General features: G+C 43.9%; 1 protein-coding gene across 8 annotated transcripts in view; it reads right to left on the bottom strand.

Annotated features, from left to right (window-relative positions):
• Window positions 1–4,305: 4,305 nt before the first annotated feature.
• ZBTB20 (zinc finger and BTB domain containing 20) overlaps window positions 4,306–27,714 on the bottom strand; it is a 625,639-nt gene continuing 602,230 nt past the window's right edge. For all 8 annotated transcript variants that reach the window (XM_054043665.1, XM_054043732.1, XM_054043692.1 and 5 more), the window contains 2 exons: window positions 15,679–17,280; window positions 4,306–4,976 (listed from right to left, as the gene is read on the bottom strand). In XM_054043665.1, the coding sequence (XP_053899640.1) occupies window positions 4,558–4,976; window positions 15,679–17,280 (2,021 nt within the window). In that variant the 3' untranslated portion in view covers window positions 4,306–4,557. The remainder of the gene's footprint in view (window positions 4,977–15,678; window positions 17,281–27,714) is intronic.

The raw sequence follows: 27,714 nt of genomic DNA, 5'->3' as shown, positions 1-27,714 counted from the left end.
GTGAGGCAGACTTCAACTGAATGGCAGAGAGCAGGTAAATCTGGTCCTCCTATTTACCCTTGCATATAATACAAGAATAAAGGGACAATAGCAATATATTTAATACTGGAAAGGAAATATTTTTTATGCAAATAACCACCTCTGGAACTCGCTGCCACAATATATTATTGATGCCAAGCGCTTAGCAGGATTAAAAAAGAAAAGAACTAGACATTTATAGGAGAATGAGAATGTCGGCAGTTATATTAGCTAGAGTACAAAATTAAGGGACATGAACTATCAAGATTCAGGGCATAAACAGATATCTGACTAACAGGGACTTCCCTTACAGGCAGGTTAGTGCATTATTCTTGCTCCTTCCTCTGAAGGTGCTGGTACTGGCCACTGTCAGAGACAGGATACTGGGCTAGGTGTGCGACTGGTCAGATCTAAAATGGTACAGTAATTCCTATATGCTCAGCTGACTTCATTTGGTCTCCGTGGGAGTCCTGGGTGCACAGGGGCCTAATTCTCATTTATACAAAGGGCAATTTTACAGCATTCTGACATTGTAAAAGGGCCTTAAAGTGGGTGTAAATTACATTAAAAGGAGCCTCAGGGTAAATGAGAATCAGGCCCACGGGATGCAGAAGAAGGCCCTTTGTACTGGCGCATGCCAAAAACAGCGGGCGTGCTGGTAATTTCAGAACAGCGCGGGCCAACCTGCTTCTCCACTGGCATGACCTTGCACGCATGATGAAATAATTAAAAAACAAGGCCTATATTTTCAAAGATGAGTGCCTAAAAGAGAGGCTCCCGATTCCACAACGAGGCATTGAAATAAGTGGCCTGATTTTCAAATGCTGAGCATTTATCAGCTACTACTAAAGCCAAGCAGCAGGGTGCTCAGCGCTTTAGAAAAACCAGGCCACTTATTACTGAACAATACTAATAATGTACTACAATCAGTTTAAATTTAAGGCAACCATTTTTGAAAATCTTGGCCTGAACTGCTGGTCAAATCAGTTAAAGTTCATTCGGGGATGCATTACCCTTACCTCTTATTTATTTAAAATCTATTTCTTTGTTTATTCTCTAATTAGCACAACTTAATCATTCATAATGGGTCTTTAATGCACTTGTGAGAATTGATGAGGTCCTGCTATAAATCTGTACTTTGAAGATGATGCTTGTTCGATTTAGGGAAGGTTGAAAATTGAAGCTGTCTAATCTGAACAGGATTGTTCTGTCTAAATTCAACATTCTGAGGATGTAAATCCTGATCTCATGCGCTCTGGTGTATCTCCTTTGACATCAGACTCACATTGCAATTATCCAATGTCTTGGCTTCTTCACAAATGTCTCAATGGCAAATTAAACAGCTTTTCTCCAGGCCTCAGCTGGTGAATGGGCAGGCTACAACTATAAAGGTGTGGGAAAACTTTCATGAGACAAAACTGTGTCCGATCATTTCATTTCATTTCACTTCCAAGGGACACCGTCAAATACTTTTGTATCGTTTTCTCCCCCCATTGTCGTTAGAACATTTTTTCCTGTACAGATTTAGTGGGTTCTTTATTTGGCAGACATTAACTTTTGCTCTTTGTACCGTAGGCTCTCTTTCTTTCACTTCCTGGTTCATCATGACAGCATCAATATTATCAACATAGATGTGAGAATAATATTTGCTAATTAACTTGCATTCCTTTCGTAGCCAAGTCAAAATATTGGAGAATGATACAAATATGTCACTTTTAAAAACAACTGGTAACAGAAAAATGTAAATTAAAAAAAAATAGGGCCTGGTTCTTATTTATATTTAAGCCTGCTCTGAAGTCCCTTTACACCATCTTATTGTAATTAAGAATCATGCCTTTCATATTTAGGATCTTGAGGGTATGTTATACAAAAACGTGAGCCTAAAGTATCTGACAGTATCCCCTTAACTCAGTAATCGTATACACCTGACCCACAGCAACTAAGCCACCCGTGCTAAATTACAGACATCTGAAATAGAAGTTGTAGGCTTAAGAAATACTCAGCATTTAGTGAGAAAATCTACTGATTCAATTTTTAGAAAGTTGTCTGGAAAGAATGATTTGGAAATGTTCAGATTTTACAAGCAAAGTTTTGTAAACCTAAGAAAGTTTAATTTAAATACAGACCCATTTAAAATCTAAAGAAATAATTTTTCTTTTCTTTTTTCTTCCTTTTTCTTTCTTTCTTTTTTTTGTTTGCATATTATTGTTAGGTGCTTCTTCTCTGCCTAAAATATAAAGTCTAGAGTGCAGCAGGTGCTAATCCTAGATAAGGATTTCAAACAATACAAAGATAGTGTCAGACACTGTTCCAGCTGAATTAAGAACCCAAGTACTTTGAGAGTTTGCCTTGGGGGAATTCTCACAAAGGTCTTCATGGAGGGAGGTAAGGGAGAACGCCAGATGAGAGACAACAGAACAAAATAAAGACACTGACATATATGCTGATCAGGAATCTTAAATGCTGATCCTGCATTCCTTGCACAGTTTTGGGAGCCCAAAGAATGCAAGACATGTCCTTTGATTTGACATTTTTGCAAATGAGAGGGAAGGGCAGATTATTAGAAATTGTATGGAAAGAAAGTTATTTTGGCATCAATACAAATTAATGGGAGATCAGTTTTCCACACAGCTATGGAAGATCCGTAGTGAGCAAGATGGAAGGGTGACAGCAATACAGCAGATTAACTCTTCTCCAGTGACCACAAGGAAGGGAAATCCTAACCTCCGGATCTTACATACTTTTTGACTATAAATTCTATCATTCCAGAGGCAAAATGAACATTGCTAGAAAACCTGCTTCTCACAATGAACCTCCCTTCAACAGGAACAAAATCCAAGATGGAACACCAAAAAATAAACAACAGGACCTTGATAAGAGCCAAAAGAGAACCAAATATCCAAACAAAGTAGCAGTTCAAATGCCATTGCAGGATGGACAGACTATAGTAGATGACCTCACAGTGCCCTCACAGACCCAGGTAATTCTCAAAACAATAAAAAACAAAGGAAAAAGACAATAATACTAGAATAGAAAATGAAGAAACATCCTTCCTCTTTTTAAAACAAAAATCAGGATCACTCCCCCCACCCTCCCTCTATCTGGAAGCAGGTTAGCTAACCTTAACAGTCTCAATTTAAAAGTTTATATATATACATATATATATATATATATATACACACACACACACACACATATATATGTATATATATAATAAAAGAGAAGATATTAGTGGCAGTGTACGCAAAACAAAAAAGAAAAAGAAAAATTACTTTTAACAATCTCACTTTTTTTGTTTGTTTTTTTTTACACAAATACTGTTGTAAATATATTTAAAAAAATCAGCATTCTATCTGGTAAACGTCACTTTTGCCCCTCTATAAAATTTTCAATTAAAAAAGTCCCAAGAACTCTTATTTTTTTAAATTATCCCCTCCCACCCTCCCTCTATTCCTCTTTCTTCCACAAGAATAAATCCTGATGCAACTTTTTTTTTTTTTTTTTTGCAAAGATTGTGGGAACTAATCCTTCTCTTGTACCTCGATTCGCAGGTTGCAAACCTCTATATTTGTTTTTCCTCTGCGTTTCTCTTTGCCTTCCGTGAAAGTCCCTCTTGATTGTGCTGAGGCTCTGGGCTCAGCGAAGACACTGAATAAATTACAAAAGAAAGCCACCGTTGCTTGTTGTCTGAATCTTCCTGGTGTCTGCTGAAAGGTGGTGTTGATGGTGAGGGGAAAGCGGCATGGGCGGGTGAGCTTAAGAGCATGGGATGGAGCAGAATCCAGGAGAAGAAGCTGTGATTCTTATTCCTGATCCTGAAGGGATGCCGCACCATCCAACCCAAAACTCCCTTGCCCTCTCCTCAGCCCTTTTAGAGTGAGAGTGTGAGTGTGTGTGTGTGTGTGTGTGTGAGAGCGAGAGAGAAAGATAAAGCAGACAAATGGTGGAAACCAGCAGGGCCTTGTTGCGTCTGGTTGCTGTTCAACCAGTAGCGATCTATTCCACAGTTCTAACTGGATACTGTGAAGTCCGAGAGCGGTCAGAATTGTGAATTACATCCATTGAAACACTGCAAGCGGTGTACTTAAAACGACAGTAGGCCTTGTAGATTTCGTAATATACTCTTGTTTTGTTTTTTTGTAGTGCTCTTCACAAGTGAGAAAAAAAAAGATTTTTTAATTTTTTTTGTTATTTTTTTGTTTGTTTTTTTTGTAGTAAAGAAGGGTTGTATTTAGAGGCCAGTAGCTAGAGATCCAACCAGTGGAGCTCCTGAAGCACTACCTGGCCTTAAGGCCACCATCCAAGGGAGGTCGGGAAAACTATTATTCACCCAGCCTCCGGAAATGTAATGTACCAGCAGGCAAAAAACAGTTCTTCATGTAGTACAAAAACAACGAAACTAAAAATAAAGGAAAAAAAGGAAGAAAGAAAAAGATAAAAAGGAAACAAAAACATTTCTTAAATTCTAGTGCCATAGCTTTTTTGTTGTTGTTTCTATTTTTTTTTTTTTTGTTCATAACAAAGAGACAGAGATTCTACTTATCCGTCTGACACATGCATCCTCATGTGGTCGTTGAAATGCTCGATTTGGTCAAACTTAGCTGGACAGACAGAGCAGACGTACGTGGTCCCCTCCGTGCAGGCCACCACCCCGGCAGGGACAGCCCTGGTGCCGGTGCCTGCTGCGCCGGTCGTGCCGTTAGTGGCACTGTGCAGAGCCACATGCCTCTCCAGAAGGGTCTTGTGGGAGAACTTCTTCTTGCAGATGTAGCACTCATAGGACTTCTCCCCACGGTGGAGGCGCATGTGCACGTTGAGGGAGCTCTTCTGGGTGAAGCGCTTGTTGCAGATGCTGCACTGGTAGGCCCTCACGCCGGTGTGCGTCACCATGTGTTTGATTAGGTAATCCTTTAAGGAGAAGGAGCGCCAACAGATGCTGCACTGGTGGGGCTTCTCACCTGCCCAGTACCAGAGAGAGAGAGAAACATAAACAAATAAACAGGCAAAAAAATTTTTTTTTAACAAATTAAGCTCAGTTCAGTGAGGCTCTCTGGAATAGGCTAGTTCCAGGTCTTTCTGGAATCTCTGGAGACATGATCTGGGGGAGGAAGAATGGTTTTGTTAATAATAATACAAAACTTGGGACATAAACAATACTTTTCATCCATAGATCTCAAAATGCTTTACAAAGGGGACGATCATTATCCCCAATTAAACAGAGGGTGAAAGAGATTCAGCCCAGATTTGTAAAGGTATTTAGGCATTGCTGTGCTCAGCATTGCAAAGTCTAACTGACTCAGAAGACTATATTTCATTTTTAGAAGTGAGTTGGGAATGTAGGCATCTAAATTCCATCAACTGTCAATGGGATTTTGGCTCCTAAGTGCGCCTAACTCCCTTTTGAAATGAGATGCAGGCTCTTAAATCTGTTTGGCGTTGCATCACTGAGCACAGCAATGCTTAAATACCTTTTAAAATCTGGACCTTAATGACTTGTCCAAGGTCACACAGCAAGTCGCTGGAAGAGTCAGGAAGAGAACGCAACTCTCCCTTGCTCCCAGATACATGTTCTAACCACTCAGCTACAGTTGCTCTCTGAGCACAGGGCTGGGAACTAGAAAATGTGTTTCATTCTTGTTTTCTAGCGCTCACCTCCTGGCTGGCCTTGGTCAAATCACTTCATCTCTCCGGGCCTCGGTTTCTCCACCTGTAAATATTGGACGGGGATAACGATACTGACCCACCTCGCATGGGAGCTGTGACCCTTAATACATGAATGTTTGTAAAGTGCTTTGAGATTCTCAGATGGAAGGTGCTAGAGAAGGGCAAAGGATTATTATTTCATAAGAGAGGTTTAAATTTGTTGCTCCTTGTTCTGGTCAAACTTGGCAGCTAAACAATTTGCAAGAATAACTACAAAGGCTATTTGAACCCACAAAAATTCATGGGCCAGCTGCACAAAGCAAAAGCTCATGCAATGGCTACATCTCCAGCATGACAGACACGAGAATTAAACTGTGTGACTGCCATTTCAATCGAACACCAAAAATCATGGGAATTAGGGATGTGGCCCTCTATCACAGTGTATTCTCCGCCCACAGCCAATCTAAGATCGTTCCCTACAGCGGGTCTAAGTCTGCCCTCAGTTTGATCCAGGCAAACCAGTGACCAGAAGGGTGCAACTGATGGCATCATTTAGTCCAGTATATGTGATAGATTTGTCCAGATTAGGTTCAATTGTCCCACGTGATGTTCTACCCCTTACTTTGGGAGACAATTCCCAGCCTCATATACTGTACTGTCAGGCAATGTTTTCATGATATTCACTCCACATTTTAGCATTCATCTAAATCCCTAACTGCCACACCAAAAACCGTAACTCCTTAACTTTATTTCTTAAATCATATTTGGGGCATTCAAGTGTTTTAATTCATCATCCCAAGAACTTATTACCACTGAGAGGGATTCTAACATTTCATTTTAAAAGATTGTAATGGCACTTTTTTTTTTTTTTTTTTGCCCATTGGTCACTCACCAATTTCCTAGCCCCTGGAGATGCTTCACTTTTTTGAAGAGACATTTCCGCTTTCTCTTAAAGTATGTGTGTTGGCTACTTTAAACTGTAATATGGCATAGTCTCATATCAATGTGCAGAGAAAAGGACATGTCATTGGCAACATTTAATTGCTTTCTTGTGCTGTGAGATTACAGTATACGGCTCAAACTCTGTGGCAGAAAAGATCATTTAATTCGGACTGGGCTGGGAAGGGCTTATACTTTTATTATGAGCCTTTATTCCTCTCCAGCTTCTTTGCAGTTGAATAGACAGGGAATGCATGGGGCCAAATCAGTGGCTAGTGTAAGTGAGTGCAACTCCATTGTCTTCAGGCATTGCACTTCCTTAAACCAGTGGTGAATCTGTCCCATAGCTTGCAAAATTATTGGCAAAAGCACTTCCTCTCTCCCCGTGTACGCCAATGTGGTACAAATTTACACCACTTGTTCTCATCTCTGCCTCTCCAAATAAAAATTATTTCATCTAGGATTTAAGCAAAAGATTTAGCAACCCTTGCCAGTCATCAGGGTCACAGGTTTTCAATAATCTGCATACATAAACGCGGCTGAAGGGAGAGCTTCCTTCCCATCTGTTCCGGCAAACAGCGAGGGTTTTGATCCCAAAGGTCTTTGATGAGATTGGTCGAAAGAGAACTGCTGGGTGTGATGACCACCTACATTGTGCGATTGAACTTTCTGAGCAAATGAAGCAGAAGCCTGTTGATATCCCTCCAGTTGCACTTCCCCATTTTACCACCTCCTCAATGCATGTGCATTAGTCTGGATGGTACAAATATACAAAACTAAGGACCTCTTCTCCAGTATAGGTTTTTACTGAGGTTTTAAAAAGATAATAGCAGATAGTGTGATTGATTCAATGCAAAACATGGTAAACACGATTCCTAAACATGTGGATTTCCAGCACTTCGACTCTGTTTCTAAGCACATCTGTAACACAACTGCCAGGCTGTAATGGGGCTTTAGCATGGTGAGTTTGCTGCATAGATGGGATTATCTAACTGTGCCTGTAACTAGATTAATCAGCTCATCTGACCTATACCTCTTCAGAACCAATCTTGCTCCCATTGAAGCAAATAAGTGTTTTGCCTATTGATTTCAATGGGAGCAGAAGCCAACCCATTACAATGCGTACTCCACACGTTCAATAGTTTATCTGTGTCAACCAGGAAATTCCCCATTTCATATCCTTCTGAACTCCTGTTCCCTGGCTTCAGATGGTCAATAGTTTCCTAGCCAGGAAAATGTATTCTCCTGCCCTTCCTCCATGTTTGCTACTGTTTGCATTATTATATCCTCATATATATTGTGATATGGTATTTACCCCGTCATTTGCTTCAAAATCTTTGTGTGGGGTCTTCTCTCCTAGGAATCTCACAAATAAATCAGTATTTTTTCAGATGCAAATTTATTTCCTTACCAAACAATCCTTCTGTCACCTTTTCTTACTGAGAATTATTTGCATCAAAACAAGCAGAGCCATGAAAAAATGGTTACTAACCTTTCTGTAACTCTTGTTCTTTGAGATGTGTTGCACATGTCCATTCCAGTGTAGGTGTGTGCACGCCCCAAGCACAGTTGCTAGAATTTTTCCCCCTAGTGATGTCCATCGGGTCGGCTCTCATGCCCCCTGGTGCCACATGCACACAGTACCGGTAAAAAGGACCCTTTTGATCCTGTGCCCCCTCAATTCCTTCTTTACCAGCTGACTCTGACTAGAGAGGAATGGGGGCACGTCTTGGAATGGATATGTGCAACGCATCTCAAAGAACAACAGTTACAGAAAGGTTAGCAACCATTTTTTCTCCTTCAAGTGCTTGCACATGTCCATTCCAATGTGGGTGACTCCCAAGCAGTTGCATAAGAGGTGGATTCGGAGTTCATTAATATGCTGACTGCAATACTGCTTGGTCAAAGCTGGCATTGTCTTTGGCCTGCTGGGTGATGGCACAGTGAGTTGAGAATCCTCTACCACTATGAATAGCTGAGCAGATCTACGGAACGGCTTGGTCCTTTGTAGATAGAACACCAGGGCCAGTCTAACATCTAAAGAGTGTAGAGGTTGCTCCTCCCTGTTTGAATGCAGTTTTGTGAAGGACACAGTAGGAAGATTGCTTGACTGCAGTGAAATTGCAAAACCACTTTCAGGAGGAAAGCCAGGTGCGGATGCAGCTGCACCTTATTCTTAAAGAAAATCATATACCAGGGCTCCGACATGAGGGTACGAATCTCCGAAATCCATCTGGCCGAGGTGATGGCCACTAAAAAGGCTACTTTCCAGGAGAGGTGAACTAATGAGCACGTTGCCAGGGGCTCAAATGGGGGACCCGTAAGCCTTGATGAGACAAGGTTTAGGTCCCAGGAAGAAATGGGATCCCTAACCTGGGGTACAACCTCTCTAGGCCTTCAAGGAAAAGGATAACCATCTCATGCGAGAAGACAGACTTCTTGTTGCCTGGGGGATGGAAGGCCGAAATCACTGTGAGGTGGACCTTGACTGAAGAAATAGCCAAATTTTGTTGTTTCAGATGTAATAGGTACTCCAAAATAAGCTGCAAAGAGGAACACAAGGGCAGAACTCCGTGTTGGGAAGACCAGATGGAGAACTGCAAAGTAAATGGTCCTGGTGGAGGGCTTCCTACTGCCTAGCAGGACCTTACAGACCTGCTCCAAGCATGCCTGCTCCTCTGGATTCAGCCATAGAACTTCCAGGCCATCAGATGGAGGGAGCTGAGGTTTGAATGGCGTAGCCAACTGTGGTCTCGGGAGATCAGATCCAGATACAAAGGAAGCAGGAGTGGGGCCTCTGCCGAGAGGCCTAACAAGGTGGCAAACCAATGTTTCCTTGGCCATGCTGGGGCTATGAGAATGACCTTCATCAGAACCTCATGCACTAGTGGGATAAGATGAAAGGTGTAATACAGGTGATCTGTCCACGGTAGCAGGAAACTGTCCATGAGAGACCCCAGGCTGTGGCCTTGCAGTGAGCTGAACTGGTGGCATTTCTTGTTGATCCGGGTAGGTCTAATGGGGGAATTCCCCATTGTTGGAAAATGACCCTTGCAATGTCCGGCCAAAGGGACCATTCATGGTGAGCAGAGAAGGACCTGCTGAGGCAATTCACCAGCTGGTTCTGTGCTCCCAGGAGGTGAGAAGCCTTGAGATGGATTGAACGTGCTATGCAGAACTCCCACAGATGAATTGCTTCCCGACACAGAGGGGAAGAGCATGCTCCACCTTGCCTGTTGAGGCAGAACATAGCTATCATGTTGTCCGTGAGAACCAAAATAACCGTGTTTACAATGTGAGGTAGGAATGCCTGGCAGGGTAGGTGGACCACCTGAGGTCTCTGATGTTGATATGGAGAGAGATCTTTTCTGAGGACCAGAGACCCTGAGTCCTGAGGGACCCCAAGTGGGCTCCCCAGCCCAACGATGATGCATCTGAGAGCAAAGACATCGAAGGTTAGGCCGCAAAAAGGGTACACCCATACAGACCATGCAGTGGTCCAGCCTCCGCTCCAGGGAGATGAGGACTTAAGAAGGTATGATGAGAACTGAGTCCAGATGGTGATGGGCAGATGAATAAACCATGGCCAGACACACTTAAAGAGATCTGAGACGCAGCCTTGTGTGTTGCATGATATGTGATGCCATGTGGCCCAGGAGACTCAGACAGCTCTGCGTTGTCATAACCGGATGGGCCTTGAGGGACCTTCTCAGGGTCATGATCTCCCAAAACTGGTCTCCTGGAAGCAAGGCTCTGGCCTGAATGGAATCGAGAACTGCCCCGATGAACTCTATCCTCTAAACCAGGATGAGAGTGGACTTTTGTGTGCTTATTAGCAGGCCTAGGGCCTGGAAGGACGATTGGATGAAGCAGATATTGGATTCCATCTGAGTCCTGGACTGGCCTTTGACAAGCCAGTCATTGAGATACAGGAAGACGTGTACTTTGCATTTGGTGAAGACTCACGGGGCAGGTGACAGGCCGAACGGAAGCAAAGCAAACTGTAACATACCTGGTTTATGATGAATCTGAGGAATCTTCTATGGCTTTGGAAAATTGATATGTGAACACATTCATCTTTTAAATCGAGGGTGGCATACCAATCCCCTGGATTCAGAGAGGGAATGATGGAAGCCAGGGAGACCAGGCAGAACTTTAAGTTCTTGAGGTAGTGGTAGATGCGGCACAGGTCTAGACTAGGTCTGAGACCACCTTTGGCTTTCAGAATCAGGAAATAATGTGAGTAGAATCCCTTTTCTTCTCAAGTTTTGTGGAACCTTTTCTATGGCTCCCACCCAAAGGAAAGACTGGACTTCTTGTATTAATAGTTGCTTGTGAGAAGGGTTCCTGAAGAGAGATAGGGAGGGAGGGTGGGAAGGTGAGGTATACACAAACTGGAGGGTGTATCCCACTTCTGAGCTCAACACCCAGCAGTCCAAAGTGATGCAGGCCCAGGCACTGAAGAAATGGGAGAAGCAGTCCAAAAACAGAGGGGTAACTGGATCCAGTATCACAGGGACTGGGATGTCGACCTCAAGCATCCTGACAAAAGGAGCGCTTTGAGCTCCCCGAGTGCCTGGGGGCAGTTTGCATTGGACCCGAGGTGAAAGCTGGCGGAGAAGGTCTATGCCTAATCCCCCGTTCTTTCTTCTCTGTGGGTCCTCCTGGGCTGATGGGGCTCTTTCATTAGCAGTTGACATTACCAGGGATCCTGGAGGGGGGTGTGAGTATAAGAACTCGTAACCCTCCTCTGGCATGAAATAACACCACTTCGTACACTTTGCCACGGGAGGAAGGGATGTGGGGGTCTACCAGAACACCTTAACTGGGTCCATGATAGCTTCATTGAGTGGCCCACTGCCATCTGCCTGGATGCCCAGATTTGAGGCCACTTGCTTTGAGGCCACTTGGGAAGCTTTGTGGTTATCCTGGGGAGGAGACACACCAGCTGTCACCACAGCCTCATCCGGGGAGGAGAACGAGGAAGCCAGCACTGGCTAGGGAGCCTCCACCCCTCCTTCCATTTTGCTGCGGACCCATGGGGCCTCCTCTTGAAGTTCGGTATTGGGCTCAGTACCGCAGTTCAGATCAGGAGTCTCCTGGAAAGGCACTGGCGGTGCTCTGCTCTCAGAGGTCACCAAGTCGGAGCATCCTGAGAGAGAGCCCTGGGCTGGGGGGAACCCCCACGGATTCCAGAAGGGCCACTGCATGGCCACCGGCCCCCACAGATTTCAGAAGGGCCATGCACTTGGTGGCACCCCTGCGTTTGGGGCCATAGAGGAGTACGAGTGCCCCAGGGAATAGCGTGGGCGGCTGTGAGGGCAAGAGGAGAACGACCCCGTTCCCAACTACGATGATGAGGAGTCTCAGTGATGTGACCAGGGCAGTGTGGACTGGGCTGGTCTACACTGGAGGGGGGGGGAATCGATCTAAGATATGCAACTTCAGCTAGGAGAATAGCGTAGCTGAAGTCGACGTATCTTAGATCGACTTACCTCCCATCCTCACGGCGCGGGATTGATGGCTGTGGCTCCCCCGTTGACTCCACTTCCGCCTCTTGCTCTGGTGGAGTTCCGGAGTCTACGGGGAGTGCGTTCGGGGATCGATTTATCGCGTCTAGATGAGACGCGATAAATTGATCCCCGATAGATCGATTACTACCCGCTGATCCGGCGGGTAGTGAAGGCGTACCCTTATATAACTAAAAACTGACTAACTACAAACAACTGAAAGATAGTGAAACACTAGAAAGATAGTGAAAAACCACTGGGAAGTTTGCTGAAGCAACCAGAGGAGTCCCAGCAACCGTCATGGGCGGTAAGAAGGAACTGAGGGGGTGCAAGGTCAGCAGGGCTCTTTATTCTGGCTCTAGGAGTGCGCAGCACCAGGAGGCACCAGAGCTGACCTAATGGATATCACACTAGGGGGAAAAATTCCAGTAACTGTGTTTGGGGCGGGCAAATACTTACATTGGAATGGAGATGTACAAGCTCTCGAAGAAGAAACTAAGGTTACAGGAAACATTACTTTTCAGGACATGAATCCCATGTGCACTTCTAAAATGCATGTGTTCCTCATTTTGGGAAATACTGACCAAAAATTATCAAACCATGACATGAAGGAAAAGGCAGTGAGGCTTTAAAATGTGTAAGGAAGGTTTTCTAGAGCTTTAATTTCATAATACTGCACATCTTAGTTAAATAATTGCACTGTTGGATAGGTTAATGCCAGTCTACATGAGACAGAGTATTGATCCCATATGTGTGGGAATGAGGCATGCATACATGTATGTGTGTTATACAGCACCTTTGTTGTATGCAAACCCCACCAACATTTAGTTTTTGGAAGCATGGAAGCTGGGCAGATAATTATAGACTCCAGGTCTTTGAATTCTCATTTGGGCTCAAAGTCTCCTAAGAGTCTTGGGACTGCATTTCATACAGCAAGTCCAATCCACAGCCTGTGCATTTTATGGTTCCCCACTTGTACCCTGCTGCTCTGATGCCTTTCTAGAGCTTCTTCTCTGAGATTCTTTTCACAGGTCTGAGCATTCTGACAATGAAGCCACTCTTCCAGCCACCCAAGCAGTGGACACAATTGGTCTTCTACTCCCCTGGCTTCTGCTGTTTGGCCCAGGACCTAGTCAAATTTGCACAGTACTCTTAAAGATTCCTTTCAGGTGTGCCTTGAATCTGCTCACCCAAGTACTGGTTTTCAGGAGTATCCCAGAAGTCAGTTAGCTCCCAAATGGAAATGCAAATCACTTGGGAAATATGTTAAGAGTTCCCCTTTGCCTCTTTGCCCACTGAAACACTTGTCCCTGAAAGTATATGAATTTTGAATTCTCCAATCCACACAAAGAGAATCTTTGCTGACTCAGGACTGAGAACATTTAGAAAGTCAGTGGCAGCTCTAGGTCAAAAATTTAGGCAGGGCCCTGTATGTTTCCTTAACTACTCCACGTGTGCTATCCTTCTGCTGGCTTGAAGCTCCTATTACAACCTGCAGGACATATTCTTAGCTACTGGAACAGCTAACCCAAATGGATCTTTCATAGAAGAGCGATTCTAGCTCTGGGAATTGGGATGAAACTCTGTGACTTGATTTTCTAATTTTTTTGCGTTAGGCAATGCCACCAATGCAGAGGCTTTAGCTATATATCCATGACTGGAAAGAGGGAGCTGAGACACGGCCACACTTGGTACCCTTTGGATTCAGGACTGCTTCACCATTGATTTGCTTTATATTTGGCCTAGAAATGAGAGAAAGTGAGATGTATATGGAAATGCTCCATTTGGGACAAGCAAGGTGAATCTCATGTTGAATTGGTTCACCTGGGTGCATTTCTATGGTTGATCCTGGCTATTTCTCAACCACTAGTCTAATGTTTTGCCAATTAACTACTGTAGGTATCAGCTGGTGATGGCAAGATATCCTGAGACACAAGTGCTGCATGTAGAGAAGGCTGGCAAGGGGATGCTATGCCAGTTTTGCTGTGTCAACCCTGAATGCCACAATACTTATATACATAACAGCTCCCTGCAGCCCAGTCCATCCCTGGGTGACCCTTAAGTGATTCTATAGTGTATGTGAGTGGATCAGGGAAAGGGCTTTAATTCAGCCTGATGATTTTTAAAACTGCTTTCTATGCATTTGCATGAAAGATTTCCTCAATGCTGATCGTGTGATTTACCTAAAGCAGCCTGCATAACCATCTCCTATAAGGTTTTACAAGGCAGAAGTCCTTATTGCTTCTGTAACAATTACTGTTTATATAGCAAGAGTATATATCAATGCCACAGGACTTTTATATATGATTTATAAAGCAATATAATATATAATATATAACCAATAATGTATATCTTAGATGTTTTAGAGCATGCTTCACAATAGCATCTAAGTGCTATTTATATATAAATATAAATAAAAATATGTACACGCTATTTTATATATACATATATGCCAGGTGTGTGGAAGTGATATCTATGTGAGAAATTGGAGAGGCACGAGAGACATTTCTCTCTCTCTTGTGACTGCCTCTCCTGCACTCTCCCCATTTCCCACCCCATCCATATTATTCTAATATTTCAGTGTTCACACAGCTAGGTAAATATTTCTTCCTTCTCCTTCCAAATGTGGAGTTCCTCCCAGAATTATAACTGCCTGACAGCCGGGATTCAGTCCTGAACCAAGGACAGCTTTTCCATACAATAAATGTCATTGTTTCAAAGTCTCAAGACTCTACAAGGCTAGAAAAGGGAGCTTTATCCCAATGGGAAGTATAGATTCCCAGTTTCCCAGTGGGACACAAATCTTTTACTTCTAACCCTAAAAGGTCCCAATGTAGCCTTTAATGTAGATACATTTTGAATGTATAGGAAAGCTGTTGTAGGTCATTTTTACAAGGTTGTCTTGGCACTTGTTTAGGCTGACCTGCATAACTCAGACTTGGCTTCATCGCTCATAAGTAATGCAACCAACTGAACCTCACACCACCACCAAGTATTCCATGCACACAGACGCACATAGCAGTGAACAATACTAGTGACCCCTCCTCCAACAGACAAATTCTATCTTTAATGGCTCTCAGTTAAAGATTCCTCAGGTTGTTTCCAATAACATTTTGTTTGACCTTTAATCAAAGATCAACTTGTGCTAGGCAACATGTGTTAATTATTTCCTTGGATAGTCACCTAAGACACATTTCATTGTATATAGGAAGAGTTTCCTTCCCTGTATCCTTGACACCCTTAGATCCCTATTAACCAGGAGCCTGTCCTGAGGCCCTTACTCATTCATTGACTTCGATAGGACTCCTCATGTGAGTAAAGGCTGATGGATCAGGCACCCAGTGTTTTCCCTTCCCATGTTGTGGTGAACACTAGTTATATTCTCATCAGTTACTAAAATCAGTAACAGTGCCCAGAGATAACTGGAATCCTCTAAGGATCTGAAGGCTGTCTCACGGCTGCGTTAGGGACTGGCACGCTGGGAAATGGAATACCTGTCAAAATCAACTGCATATTTGTAAATGCCTGTCTCTGGGCTCACATATAAGCCAAGTGGCCATGCACTCACCTGTGTGTACAAACATGTGCTTGACATAGTTCTGTTTGGCGGTGAAAGTCTTGTTGCAGAGAGTGCACTCGTAAGGCTTTTTTTCACCCTGTCCACCTGCTGTGCTGTGGCCCGCAGATGGGGCCAAGGGCTGTGGGGCTGGCAGCTGGGCAGTAAAGGTTGACAGGCCAGGTTGGGTCACTGTCACAAACTGTGTCTGTTGGCCAGCTAAGGGCTGGGGCAGGCTGAAAAGGAAAGGTTTAGGTCCACTGCCAGCAGACTGTGTGGTAAAGAGGGCGGGCAGGTAGGTGTTGCCAGCTGTGCCAATGACCTGTGTGTTGCTGGTCAGGGTCAGCGGCATCCTCAGATTGCTGGTGAGGGTTTCTGTCTGGCGTAAGTAGAGCTGGGTGCTTGGCAATGGTTGGGCAACTGTTGTGTTGACAGAAGGCTGCAAGGCCCCCTTTTCGCTGTTGTTACTGACAGTGAGCACTTTGCTGTCCATTTCAATGTCATTGCTTCTGTCTGGCGAGGAAGTGTTGGCATCTAGGTGTTGCGGCTGGGTCTGTGTGCCTTCAGCAGGGACTTCATTTTGCTCTGCTTGGGAAGGTTCCTGCTGACCCTCTCGGCCCAGGTTAGCCATGAACTGCTGCTCCATGGAATCAGGCTCAGTCCCAATGGAGGAACTGACTCCAGAGTCAAAACTCTCCCCCTTGGGCTCACTCTCAGTGCCTTCTGCTTGGTCAGTGTCCTCAGTGCATTCCTCAGACTCATTACGCTCCAGGATCTGCACCCTCTGCTGGCCATAGTAGTCATAGTCATCCTCCATCTCCTGTTTGATGTGGATGTTGCCCACCAGGGTCTGGATCCGGACCGGGCGTGGTTGCTTGCGGCAGTGTGTGGTCTCTGGAGTGGTGGAGAGGTACCGCTCCATCTGCTGTGAGCGCTCGTGGATCCGTGTAATCCAGCTGGGGTCTTCCATGTGATGGTCTCTGGGGAGCCCCAGGGCTGTTTCATGGTGGCTGACCACTGCTCCGCTGTAGAAGGAGCGCTCCCCACTGCCATTCTGCATGGAACAGGCATAGAGAGCCGAGTAGATCCTGTCCACACTGTGCTGTGAGTGGCTCTGCAAGTAGCCAGACTCTGTGTCGCTGCTCTGCCCTGAGGTGCCCGATTCGGGGGTCCCCCTGGGCGTCTCCTGCCCAGAGTCCTGAATCACTGGGTAGACCTCCCCCACATTCTGCGAGACGATCCTTGTGCATTCGTCAATCACAGTCTTGATCTGCAGGATGCTGGCAGCTGTGAGGATCTGCAGGGCCTCTGACTGTGAGACCCGCAGCACCCCACTGTACATGAAGTCAATGAGCTTTTGCACGGACTGGACTGACACCACTGAGGGGATCTCGATGTCGCTGTACCCCAGCAGCAGCTTGTCCTGGAAGAAGGGGCTGCCAGCCGCCAGCACGCAGCGGTGGGCGCGTAGCATGCTCCCGTGGATGCGGACCGTCACGTCACAGAAGTGGCCACGGTTGCGCTGCTCGTTGAGGGTCTCGAGCACAGAATTGCTGAAGTTGTGAAGGTTGATGCTGTGAATGCGCTCTGTCATCCCCTTGCAACTGATGTTACCTGTAGCAAAGGATGAGACAAAACAGAGAGACAGATCAGGGCTTGTCCTCTGCATGTCCACAACTGAGATGCTGGCTAAAACACCTGCCCACTGCAGGGACTATCTTAGAGGTACCATAAAGGGGCACTGAGCACAAAGCATCACCTCTATGCGTGGAGACAATCAACTCCCCAGGGAAAAGATTTAGCAGGATCTCTATGGGATGGATGAGCAGAGACCCACTCCTTGAATCTTCAAGCAAACTAGACAAGACTCTAATGGTCAGATTCTCACTTACAGTAATGATCTTTACACCACACTGGTAATATGATGAGGCTGTCATTTAAAAATTTCTGGCCCTCTATCTAGATCTGGATTTTGAAACCCCCAAAGTTAGGGCATAGTTAGATCCTGTGTATTGTAGTTCAGCCCTTAATAAAGGTGGCAGCCATTTGCAAAATCCAAATCTGGATCGTGGTTTGGATTTGAAACCTTTCCAAAATTCCAACTGTATGTGTGTCCAGGGTTTTGGTTTAGGTCATTCATTACTCAAAAGTGAACTAACCCTCGGTCAAGAATCAAAGGAGATCCATTAACTTTCTCCCCTATTTTCACTGCACCTTGGGGTTTTTGACACTACACCGGCTGGGACTAGAACTGCTGCAATACTAAGACAAAAGCTGTCTGAGGGTATTTATTGCCTGACCAGAAGTGGGAAGTAAAAGAAACCTGGCCAAAATGCCTGTTCTCAGGAGAACTTCATCAACTTGGCTTAACCAAGAAGTCTGGATAGTTTGGACAAGACCCGAATGTTCAGGTACAGATCTAACTGGTCCTCTTATTTACCTCTCACTGCTTTTACAGCTGGCTAAAAAATAACTATTCTTTTAATCTCTCAGTCTACTTCTCTCTCTCTCCCAAGAATTATTTTTGATTTAATATTGCTTCTCTTCCCTCTCTCTTGTCCATTTAGATCAGTGGTTCTCAATCAGGGGTATGTGTACACTTGTGGGTACGCATGCATAAGAAACTGAAAGTGAAACTGACTCTATAAAATCAGTAAATCAGACTAGCTTATTTTTATGGTTTAAGAAAAAAATGTAAAGCAAATAAACAGCATCTAAGGTGATATTAATAAAAAATGTAAGAATGTTTACATTTTTGAATATATGATTTTTAGCCTGCCAGTGTTCTTCTAAGTCCAACATAAAGAACATTTGGTCATTGTTATTATTCTCATCTTAGAGACAGGCAGCAAAATGCTACCAACTGCAATTTGCTGAACAATGCAGCCCCCTCTCATTCACGCCCTTTCCTCTTCATTTACCCATTCTTGCTATCTTAAGCACCCTCTCTTCTGGTGCTTCAAAGAGAAACCATATTGGACACAAGTGGTTATTTAAATTCTCTGATGATAAAAGGGGACCAAAAAGGTCAGGAACTGGAAATTCTGACAGGGACAAGCTGCCTAAAGGAGCCTGATGCCTGCAGAAGGAAACAGGCCAGTATTAGGGATTGCACTAATTTCTGTATGAAACTGGTCTTCTGGGTGATGCTCATATGGCAGCAATGCTTGGGAAATCACTAGTGAAATCACGGAGACTGTGAATTATATCTGTTCTGTTCACAAGCTTTGCCAGGACACATGAGCTTTATCCCTGACTGACGAGGACACTGGAAAGGCCACTCCTAGATACTGCAGGTACCTCATAGGTATTCACTCATAGATATTGCAGGTATCACACCAAGTAAAGTGAGTGGGCCTTTTCCTCCTCCTATACCAAGACAACCACCTCCCAGAGTCCTCCTGGCCAGCCATGGACACTTCCTTATGTGTCAGATCACAGGAGAATTCAAGATGAACTCAAGATAAAACACAAAGAATCTCCCTCCGAAAGACAGAGAACTTGGAGCACTACAGGGGTGGGGCCCCTGCAGAAGTGGGAGTGTGCTGTGGCTGATTTTTGAAGGGATGGCACCTCCTTTCTTCAAGGCCATCCCCGGATAAGGGCATGATGACGTCTAATTGAGCGGATACACAAGACATTTTCTTTTTCCCAAGTTCTGCCAGGTCAAAACATACCTATCACAATCTATTTTGATCATGAGGTATTCTTTTCATTCAAACTGATCTTTAAAACCAGTTCTCCCTGTAATTTTAATCCATTTTATAAAAAAAGATTTATTAATAATAGCAAGATGTGCAACAGCCTAGCTTAGCAAATCAAAATGGTTACCGCTCACATCCAAAGAACACCCGAGGGAACACCCCAGAAGCACCAGGCTGATTCTATAAACGTATGGTTTGATTTCAGAGGTGCTGTGAGTCCCTTCTCCTTTTGATGAACCAGTGCAGCCCACATTAATTTGGAAGTTGTACTTTTGATAACACATTCATAGGAGAAGATACTCCAGTTCAACGTTATTTATTTCAAAAGAATTTAGCTCTGGTGAAAGTTGCTGGACTGACAAGACTAAAGTCTACTGTTTATTCACAGGACAGGTACAACTTGAGCAGCATCAGGGCAAGCTTTGTTCATACATCCCTCTCGAATTCCCAAACCCTAACCTGAAGAGAAAGGGGAATTCTGTATCTATGCTCCATTCAGTTCTTGGAATAGAAGGGTATAGCTTGTTCAGGAAGGATAGGCAGGATAAAAAGGCAGAAGGTGTTGCATTACACATCAAAAATATATACACTTGTTCTGAGATCCAGAAGGAGGTCAGAAGCAGACCAGATGAAAGTTTTGGAGTCAAGATAAAATGGGTAAAAAATAAGGATGATGTCATGGTAGAGGTCTACTACAGACGACCAAATCAGGAAGAGGAGGTGGATGAGGCATTTCTAGAACAACCAATATAAATACACAAAACACAAGACCTGGTTGTAATGCGGGACATTAATGACCCAGACATCTGTTTGAAATGTAATACGGCAAAACACAACATTTCCCATAAGTTCTTGGAATGTATTGGGAACAACTTTTTGTTTCAGGACGAGGAGGAAGTAAACAGGGTTCTAAGGTTTTAAACTTGATTCTGCCAACAGGGAGGAATTGATAGTGAATCTGAAGGTCTAAGGCAATTTGGGTGATGTGATTATGAAATGATGGATTTAATGATTCTAAGGAAAGAAAGTCATGAGAAAAGCAGAGTAAGGACAATGGACTTTAAAACAGCAGATTTCAACAAACTCAGAGAACTGGCAGGTAAGGCCCCATGGGAAGAAAACCTAAGGGAAAAAAGAAGTTCAGGAGATCTGGCCTAAAGGCACAACTGCAGACTATCCCAATGCAAATGAAAGATAGGAAGAACCATAAGAGGCCAGTATGGCTCCATCACAAGCTCTTTAATGACCTGAAAATCAAAAAGGAATCCTACAAAAACTGGAAACTTGAGCAAATTGTAAAGGAGGAATACAGAAGAATAGCACAAGTATGTAGGGACAAAACCAGAAAGGCAAAGACACAAAATGAGTTATACTTAGCTAGGGACATAAAGGCAATAAGAAGTGGTTTTAAAAATACATTAGGAACAAGAGAAAGACAAAAAGGTCCTCTACTTAGAGGGGAATGAGGGTTAATAACTGAAGACATCAAGAAAGCTGAGGTGTTTAATGCCTAGTTTATTTCATTCTTCACTAAAAAGGTTAATGGTGATCAGATACTCAAAACAATTAATATGAACAACAAGGGGGAAGGAACACAAGCCAAAACAGGAAAAGAAAATGTTAAAGAATATTTAGATAAATTAGATGTATTAAAGTCAGCAGGGCTTGATGCAATTCATCCTTGGGTACTTAAGGAACTAGCTGAAGCAATCTCAGAACCATTAGCAATTATTTTGGAGAACTGCAAACATAGTACCCATCTTTAAAAAGGGGAACAAAGAGGACCTGGGGAATTACAGACCCATCATCCTAACTTCAATACCTAGAAAGATACTCAAACAAATTATTAAATAATCAATCTGCAAGCACCAAGAGGATAATAACGTTATAAGAAAGAGCCAGCATGGATTTGTCAAGAACAAATCATGCCAAACTAACCTAATTTCCTTTTTTGACAGAGTTACTGGCCTAGTGTTTAGGGGGAAGCAGTAGAGGCAATATATCTTGATTCTGACACAGTCCCATATGACATTCTCATAAGCATACTAGGGAAAAGGGGTATAGATGAAATTACTGTAAAGTGGATGCATAACTGGTTGAAAGACTGTACTCAAAAAGTAGTTATCAGTGGTTCACTGTCAAACCGAAAGGGCGCATCTAGTGGGGTCCCACAGGGGTCAGTCCTGGGTCTGGTACTATTCAATACCTTGGATAATGGAGTGAAGAGTATGCTTATAAAATTTGCAGATGACACTAATCTGGGAGATGTTGCAAGCACTTTGGAGGACAGGATTAGAATTCAAAACCTCCTTGACAAATTGGGGAATTCGTCTGGAATCAAAAAGATGAAATTCAATAAAGGTAAGTACAAAGTATTTTACTCAGGAAGGAAAAAATCAAATGCAAAACTACAAAATGGGAAATAACTGGCGAGGTGGTAGTACAGCTGAATAAGATCTAGGGGGTTATAGTAGATCACAACTTGAATATGATTGTGAAAAAGGTAATATCATTCTGGGGTGTATTAACAGGAATGTCGAATGTGAGACCCAGGAGGTAATTGCCAGGCTCTACTCGGCACTGGTGAGGCCTCACCTGGAGTACTGTGTACAGTTCTGGGAGCCACACTTTAGGAAAGATGTGGATGAATTGGAGATAGTCCAGAGAGCAACAAAAATGATAAAAGGTTTAGAAAACCTGACCTTTGAGGAAAGGTTAAACAAACTGGGCATGTTTATTCTTGAGAAAAGAAGACTGAGGGGGGACCTGATAACAGTCTTCAAAGATGTTAAGGACAACTATAAAGGGGACAGGGATCAATTGTTTGCCATGTCCACAGAAGGTAGGACAAGAAGTAATGGGCTTAACCTGCAGCCAGGGAGATTTAGGTTAGACATTAGGAAAAACTTTTTGACTGTAAGAGTAGTTAAACTGTGGAATAGGCTTCAAAGGAGGTTGTGGCATCCCCATCACTGGAGGTTTTTAACAACAGGTTGGACAAATATCAGTTCGGTTTACTTGGTCCTGCCTCAGCCCAGAGGGCGGGACTTAATGACTTTATTTCTATGATTCTCTGCTGAAATGGCCAACCAGGGACCAGTCAGTACTGATTGTGAGGGGATTTTTGATCTGATGTGGACAGCTGGGGCTAGGTCCACAAAGGGAACTTAGACTAGCATTGCAGTTCCCTGTTGCCTAATGGAATCCATACCCCTGAGTTAGGACCCCAGGCTCCCTATAGAATGCATAGGGAACAGTAGGCTCCGAAGGCTGGGATTCACTGAAGCCAGCAAACTGAGTAGGGAACTGCCTCAGCTAGCCAACAGGAAATACTGAGGAGAGGCATGCAGGGTTTGGGCCCCAGTGAAATTTTTTTTCGGGCCCCCCAGCAAGGGCGGACGAGGGGGGGGAGGGGGGAAGCCAGGCCCCGGGGCCCCTTCTGGACTGCTGGGCCCCGGTAATTTGTACCGGCTTCCCCTCTCTCTCATCAGCCCTGGAGGCATGCAGGCTAAGCCGCACTGCTCAAAGAAATGTAGGTGCCTAATTCTGATCCTGAGGAAGGTGGTGTTGGTGCCCTCTCCCTTTCACCCTGAAGCCCAGTGGTTAGAGCACTCACCCATGCTATGGGACACTCAGGTTCAACTGCCACTTTGCCTGAGATGAGCAGGGCGCTGAACCCAGGTCTCCCACCTCCCAGGAGAGTGCTCTAATCACTGGGCTCTGGGGATTTTTTTGGAGGGGAAGGGGAAGGAACTCTCTCAGTCTCTCCTGTTGAAGCTTTTTCATTTGGTATAAACACTTAAAAATGCCTGCTCCACAACAGGCAGAGAGGGAATTTGAACCTGGGTTTCCCACTTCCTGGGGTGAACAGGTAACACTCCCACTTTGTTTTGTACTGGGCCCAATCCAGTAGCACACCTATTGGATCAGGCCCCACAGGTGAGATAGGTGGGGGAATGCTTAGTTTGAGAATCCCATTGAGGCGTAGGCATGTGCTAGACTCCAGGCATCAGGATTTAGGCAGCTGGGTGCATGCCTATTGGCAGAAATGTAGGCGCCTCTGGAATTTAAGTGCCTACTGGGTTAGCTGGCAGCTGAGCAGGGGCTTTTGAGCCTCTAAATTTTGGATTTAGGACCTAAAGTGGCTGTGAAGTGCCTAAACCCCTCAGTGAATCTAGCCTCTGTCCTCTAGGAACTGGACTGACCCCCACTAGAGTCATTTCATATACAAGCCAATGAGCAGACAGACAGTAATGGCTTTTGGTTACTAGCATCATGGCAAAACTTTTTGTTTGAAAAATCCATTGTTTAGTGACTTACTACAAAACTTTCATTTATCTGCTTCCTTCCCTCCCTCCTTCCTTCCAATCACCACACCAAAGTTCCAAGTCTACACACCTATTACAAATGTCAAAAGGAGCCCTGCCCCACTGTGTGAGAGTGAGGGGAGCTGCAGCTGAAGTGCCCATACCTAGGAGAGCCTCAGCTAGAATACAAATAACTAGGACAAACAAGAGAGACTTGGGGTGTGTCGGAAAAACAGGGAGAGAGTGGGGGCAGAAAAGCATGGAAAGAATATGATGAAGTTCTTTCTGGGTCTCTGTCTGCCAGTTGTCACTAGATATAGCTGTAGGTATCCAAGGTAAAGACAACCCCAGAAAGCTTGAAAACAGATCATTTGCCACATTGTCAAACATGCTAATACATGAAATCTAGTAGTACAAACATGCAGTAACGCCACCCAGGCAAGCACATTAACTATAGGGATTGGCCTGAATCAAAGCTCCAGGTGCAACAGCACCTCCCAGACTCTAAGGAAGATTGAATTCAGACCCAACCTTTGTGTCTGTCCCTTACCTATACAATGTGCCAAACCAAAAGTCCAAAGTCAGACACCCCCACAAAATGTGAGCTTTGCAGTGTGGGTTTGAATCTAAAATAGACATTACTTCGCTACAAAGAATAAAGAGAAGGGTGAACACTATATTGCAAGCAAGAATGTGTGTCAATTTCTTGAAAGCCCAAGATATCAGAATGAAGTGTAATGAAAATATGGTTACACACCCCTACCTAACAGTCACTGCATATAATGTCTGGCAAAGGGGAAAAGACTGCAGTCTCGGTTTAGTCCAAGGCCTTCCGCTCTTTTTAGAGTTAAGACAGTGGGAAACCTTTCTGTGAAATTTCAAGCAGCCTTTGTTAAGTGCTCCCTTTCTTTTCACCCGGTGAACAGCAACATATAGATCTTGACAGACTCATTCTGAGAAGCTACTGTAGGAGGGTTTTGTCCCTGTTCTGTGAAAGCAACTTCTGATTGGAGGAGTATTTAGAAACTGGTTAGGAAAGAAAGAGTGTGAAAATGCAAAAGCCATTAGATAGGCAATGAATAGGCATTTGGTCCATTCAGAAAGAAAGAAAGAATTTTTTTTTTTTGCACAGATTATGCACATTTGCAGCTCTCCTGGGATTGGGATATGAAGCTGCCATTGTAGAATGGTGAAATGTATTACTGTGCATGTCTGAAAAATGCTCAGTTTCCCCATAAGCAAATGTATTGATTAAACTGTCAGATTATTCACAGAAATATGCATGGAATTCATCCTCCACTGGTATGAAGGAGCACAACATGGATGGAAAAGGGGAAAGAGGTCTGTTGTATAATAAATGACTAAATGTTTAGTTTACTACTTTCCTGAATCCAGCACTTCCCGCTGACCTTTATGCTGCAGGTGTCCAAAAAGAAGGAGGGCTTTAACATTAGAATAAAAATGAGAAAGAGACATTGATGCACAGTACTGTATGGGAAAGGGATGGCAGAAGGAAACAGCAGGCAGCAGTCTCCTGGTAGATGCTATGGAAAATGTAGATGGTAGTGATGAGAAGCTGAATTATGGAGCAGTTTTGAATGTGGATTTCTATGTGCAAAAATATTGCAGAGAGAGCTGCGCAACATTTGGCAGTTCCTGTATGTTTAACATAAATGCAGAAAATGATCCCTGGAATCCTTCAGTAACAGTTCAGTTAGCAGGGGATGTAAGTGGTGCTGAAGACCGCTAAGGCCACCCATGAGTGTTAAGTACTTTAAAGCTTATTTACTGTAGTAAGTTTCTACTGTGTGGCCACAAGGTGTCCTCAACTGCAAAGTAAATGCTCGACTCTTGAATGCTGACAGCTGGAAAAAACTCACAGAATTTGATTTTCTATAGTGTTCTTCATCATGATATCTCAAAGCTCATTACAGTGTAATGACTATTGCATTGCTAGAGGTGCAGTGACTGGGCAACCACAGAAGCCATTATTGCTCCGCAGTATCTCTACAGACAGCCTTGTACTTTAAACCTCTTTGACTCAGAAAGGGAATGGTGGGCAGGACACCAGCATTATCTCTTATTCTTTTTTGAAACATACGAGGGGATCTTTAATGTGGATAACCAGCAGAGCAGAGCAGAAGGGCCCTGCTTCACTTTCTCACCTGAAGGGGAAAAAGAAAGATGAGTCTATATCCCAGAAGAGCTTTTTCTGCTGGAGTCAGGCTTTGCCTAGGTTTTCCCCAGATGCAATGGAGAATTGTTTGGAAATCTGTCAAACTGACATTTGTGAGCTTCTTCGCCTGCATACCAAATGCCTGTCCTGAGAGGTGCTGAGCACCTCCTGAATGGTGCGGAGTATCCTGAACTCCCACTGAAATCATGATAGGATCCCAAGAGGAGTTTCCCACTCGTGCTACTTTACCCCTGGGATACATTCTAATATGCCTGTCACAATGCATGTCAGTGCTTCTCCTGAAATGTCACACTGGATAAACCTGTTTTTTCTGCTAATTTCTTTGAAAAAGTGTATTTAACTCTCACACTCCCATCACTGCCTGTCCATCATCAAAATGCCACTTCCTACTCAGAAGGGTGCAGAATCTGATTGGTAGGGCAGTAACCTGGGAGTTTGGAATCCTGAGTTCTCTTCTTGGTTCTGCCACGTACTCACTGTATGCCAGTGGCCCAAAGACTAACTCCTATATGCCCCATCACAGCAAACTAATATAACCTTCTTCTGCTACTGCAGCCCAGCTGGGTCCCTGCATAACCACCTGCTCTTCCTAGCCCACTATTGTTGCAACCCTCTGCTTCCCTACAAGCATTGTTGGAAACCTGCAATTTCTGGTTCTACAAAACTGCTCCAAAAATGCTGGAGCTACACAATCTTCTGACTCTTCAAAGCAATTGTGGGAGGCCAGTAATCCTGAATTCTGATTTACAGAGGGGTGACTGTGCATCTGCTATTGCTGCTGCGGTTACTTCAAGCACCTTTTCTTTGCCGATTCAACAAGTCATCACTGTGCTTCTTCAGTGTTGCATTTAGAGCAGACAGAGGTGCAGCAGGTTGAGTACCACTTAGGAAGCTTTGCTTGATTCATTTCAGCACTCCTGCTCACACTTAGAAAACAGTGGCATATTATACCTGCAGTCCTGATGTTCTAAAATCTAGACTGAAATACACAGGAGACTTAGTGAATGTTTCCTTTCATTTTCCCCCAAATTAACCTTCTGAGATGGGAACCACATTCTTACTAGGGCTGCGCGAAATAGACACAAAATCCCCCAGATCTGAAGATTTCTTCATTTTATATTAAAAAAATTGTCTAATGTTGCCCCCTCTCTCTCCCCCCCCCCAAATTGGAAATTTTATAGGTTTTCATTAAAAAGCAAACCCACTTCTGAGTGAAAAGGAACTTTATTTTGGAGTGAAAACTTCAAGATTTGCATAAATTTGACATTTGGTTCAGCTGAAGTTCAGCATTCACATGAAAACACATGAACATGTTGGTAAGTCGTAGGGTGACCAGATGTCCTGATTTTATAGGGACAGTCCCAATATTTGGGGCTTTGTCTTATATAGGTGCCTATTACCCCCCACCTCATCCCGATTTTTCACACTTGCTGTCTGGTCACCCTAGTAAGTCCTACGTTTTGAGGAGGAACCAGTCAATTTCCTAAATATTTTGAATTTCCTGAGCTGGAAAGGACCTACAATGGAATGCTAATATATTTTCATAAAATTTCACCAAAAGGTTTGTAGTCAACCCCTTGATTCTGGCTGAGAATATACGACAAGTCCACATGATAAAGAAGAGGTCAAAGAGAAAAGGGAAATATTTTTCCTTTCCATTTAACAGGTTGTGGGCCTGATTCACCACTGTTTTACTTGCCACTGATTTCAATGGAATTACACCAAAATACGACTGGTGTAATGCAGTTCAGTGCTTTTATATACCTGGCCTATAGCAGGATCCTACCTCCTGAAGCCAAGCCTAGTGGGAGAACTTTCTGTTGCTCAAGGGAATGATCTG

This window comes from Malaclemys terrapin, chromosome 1 (assembly GCF_027887155.1).
Source record: "Malaclemys terrapin pileata isolate rMalTer1 chromosome 1, rMalTer1.hap1, whole genome shotgun sequence".
NCBI classification, from domain to species: Eukaryota; Metazoa; Chordata; order Testudines; family Emydidae; genus Malaclemys; species Malaclemys terrapin.
Note: the sequence above shows the minus strand (reverse complement) of the source record. Positions and strands in the feature narration are given on the sequence as shown.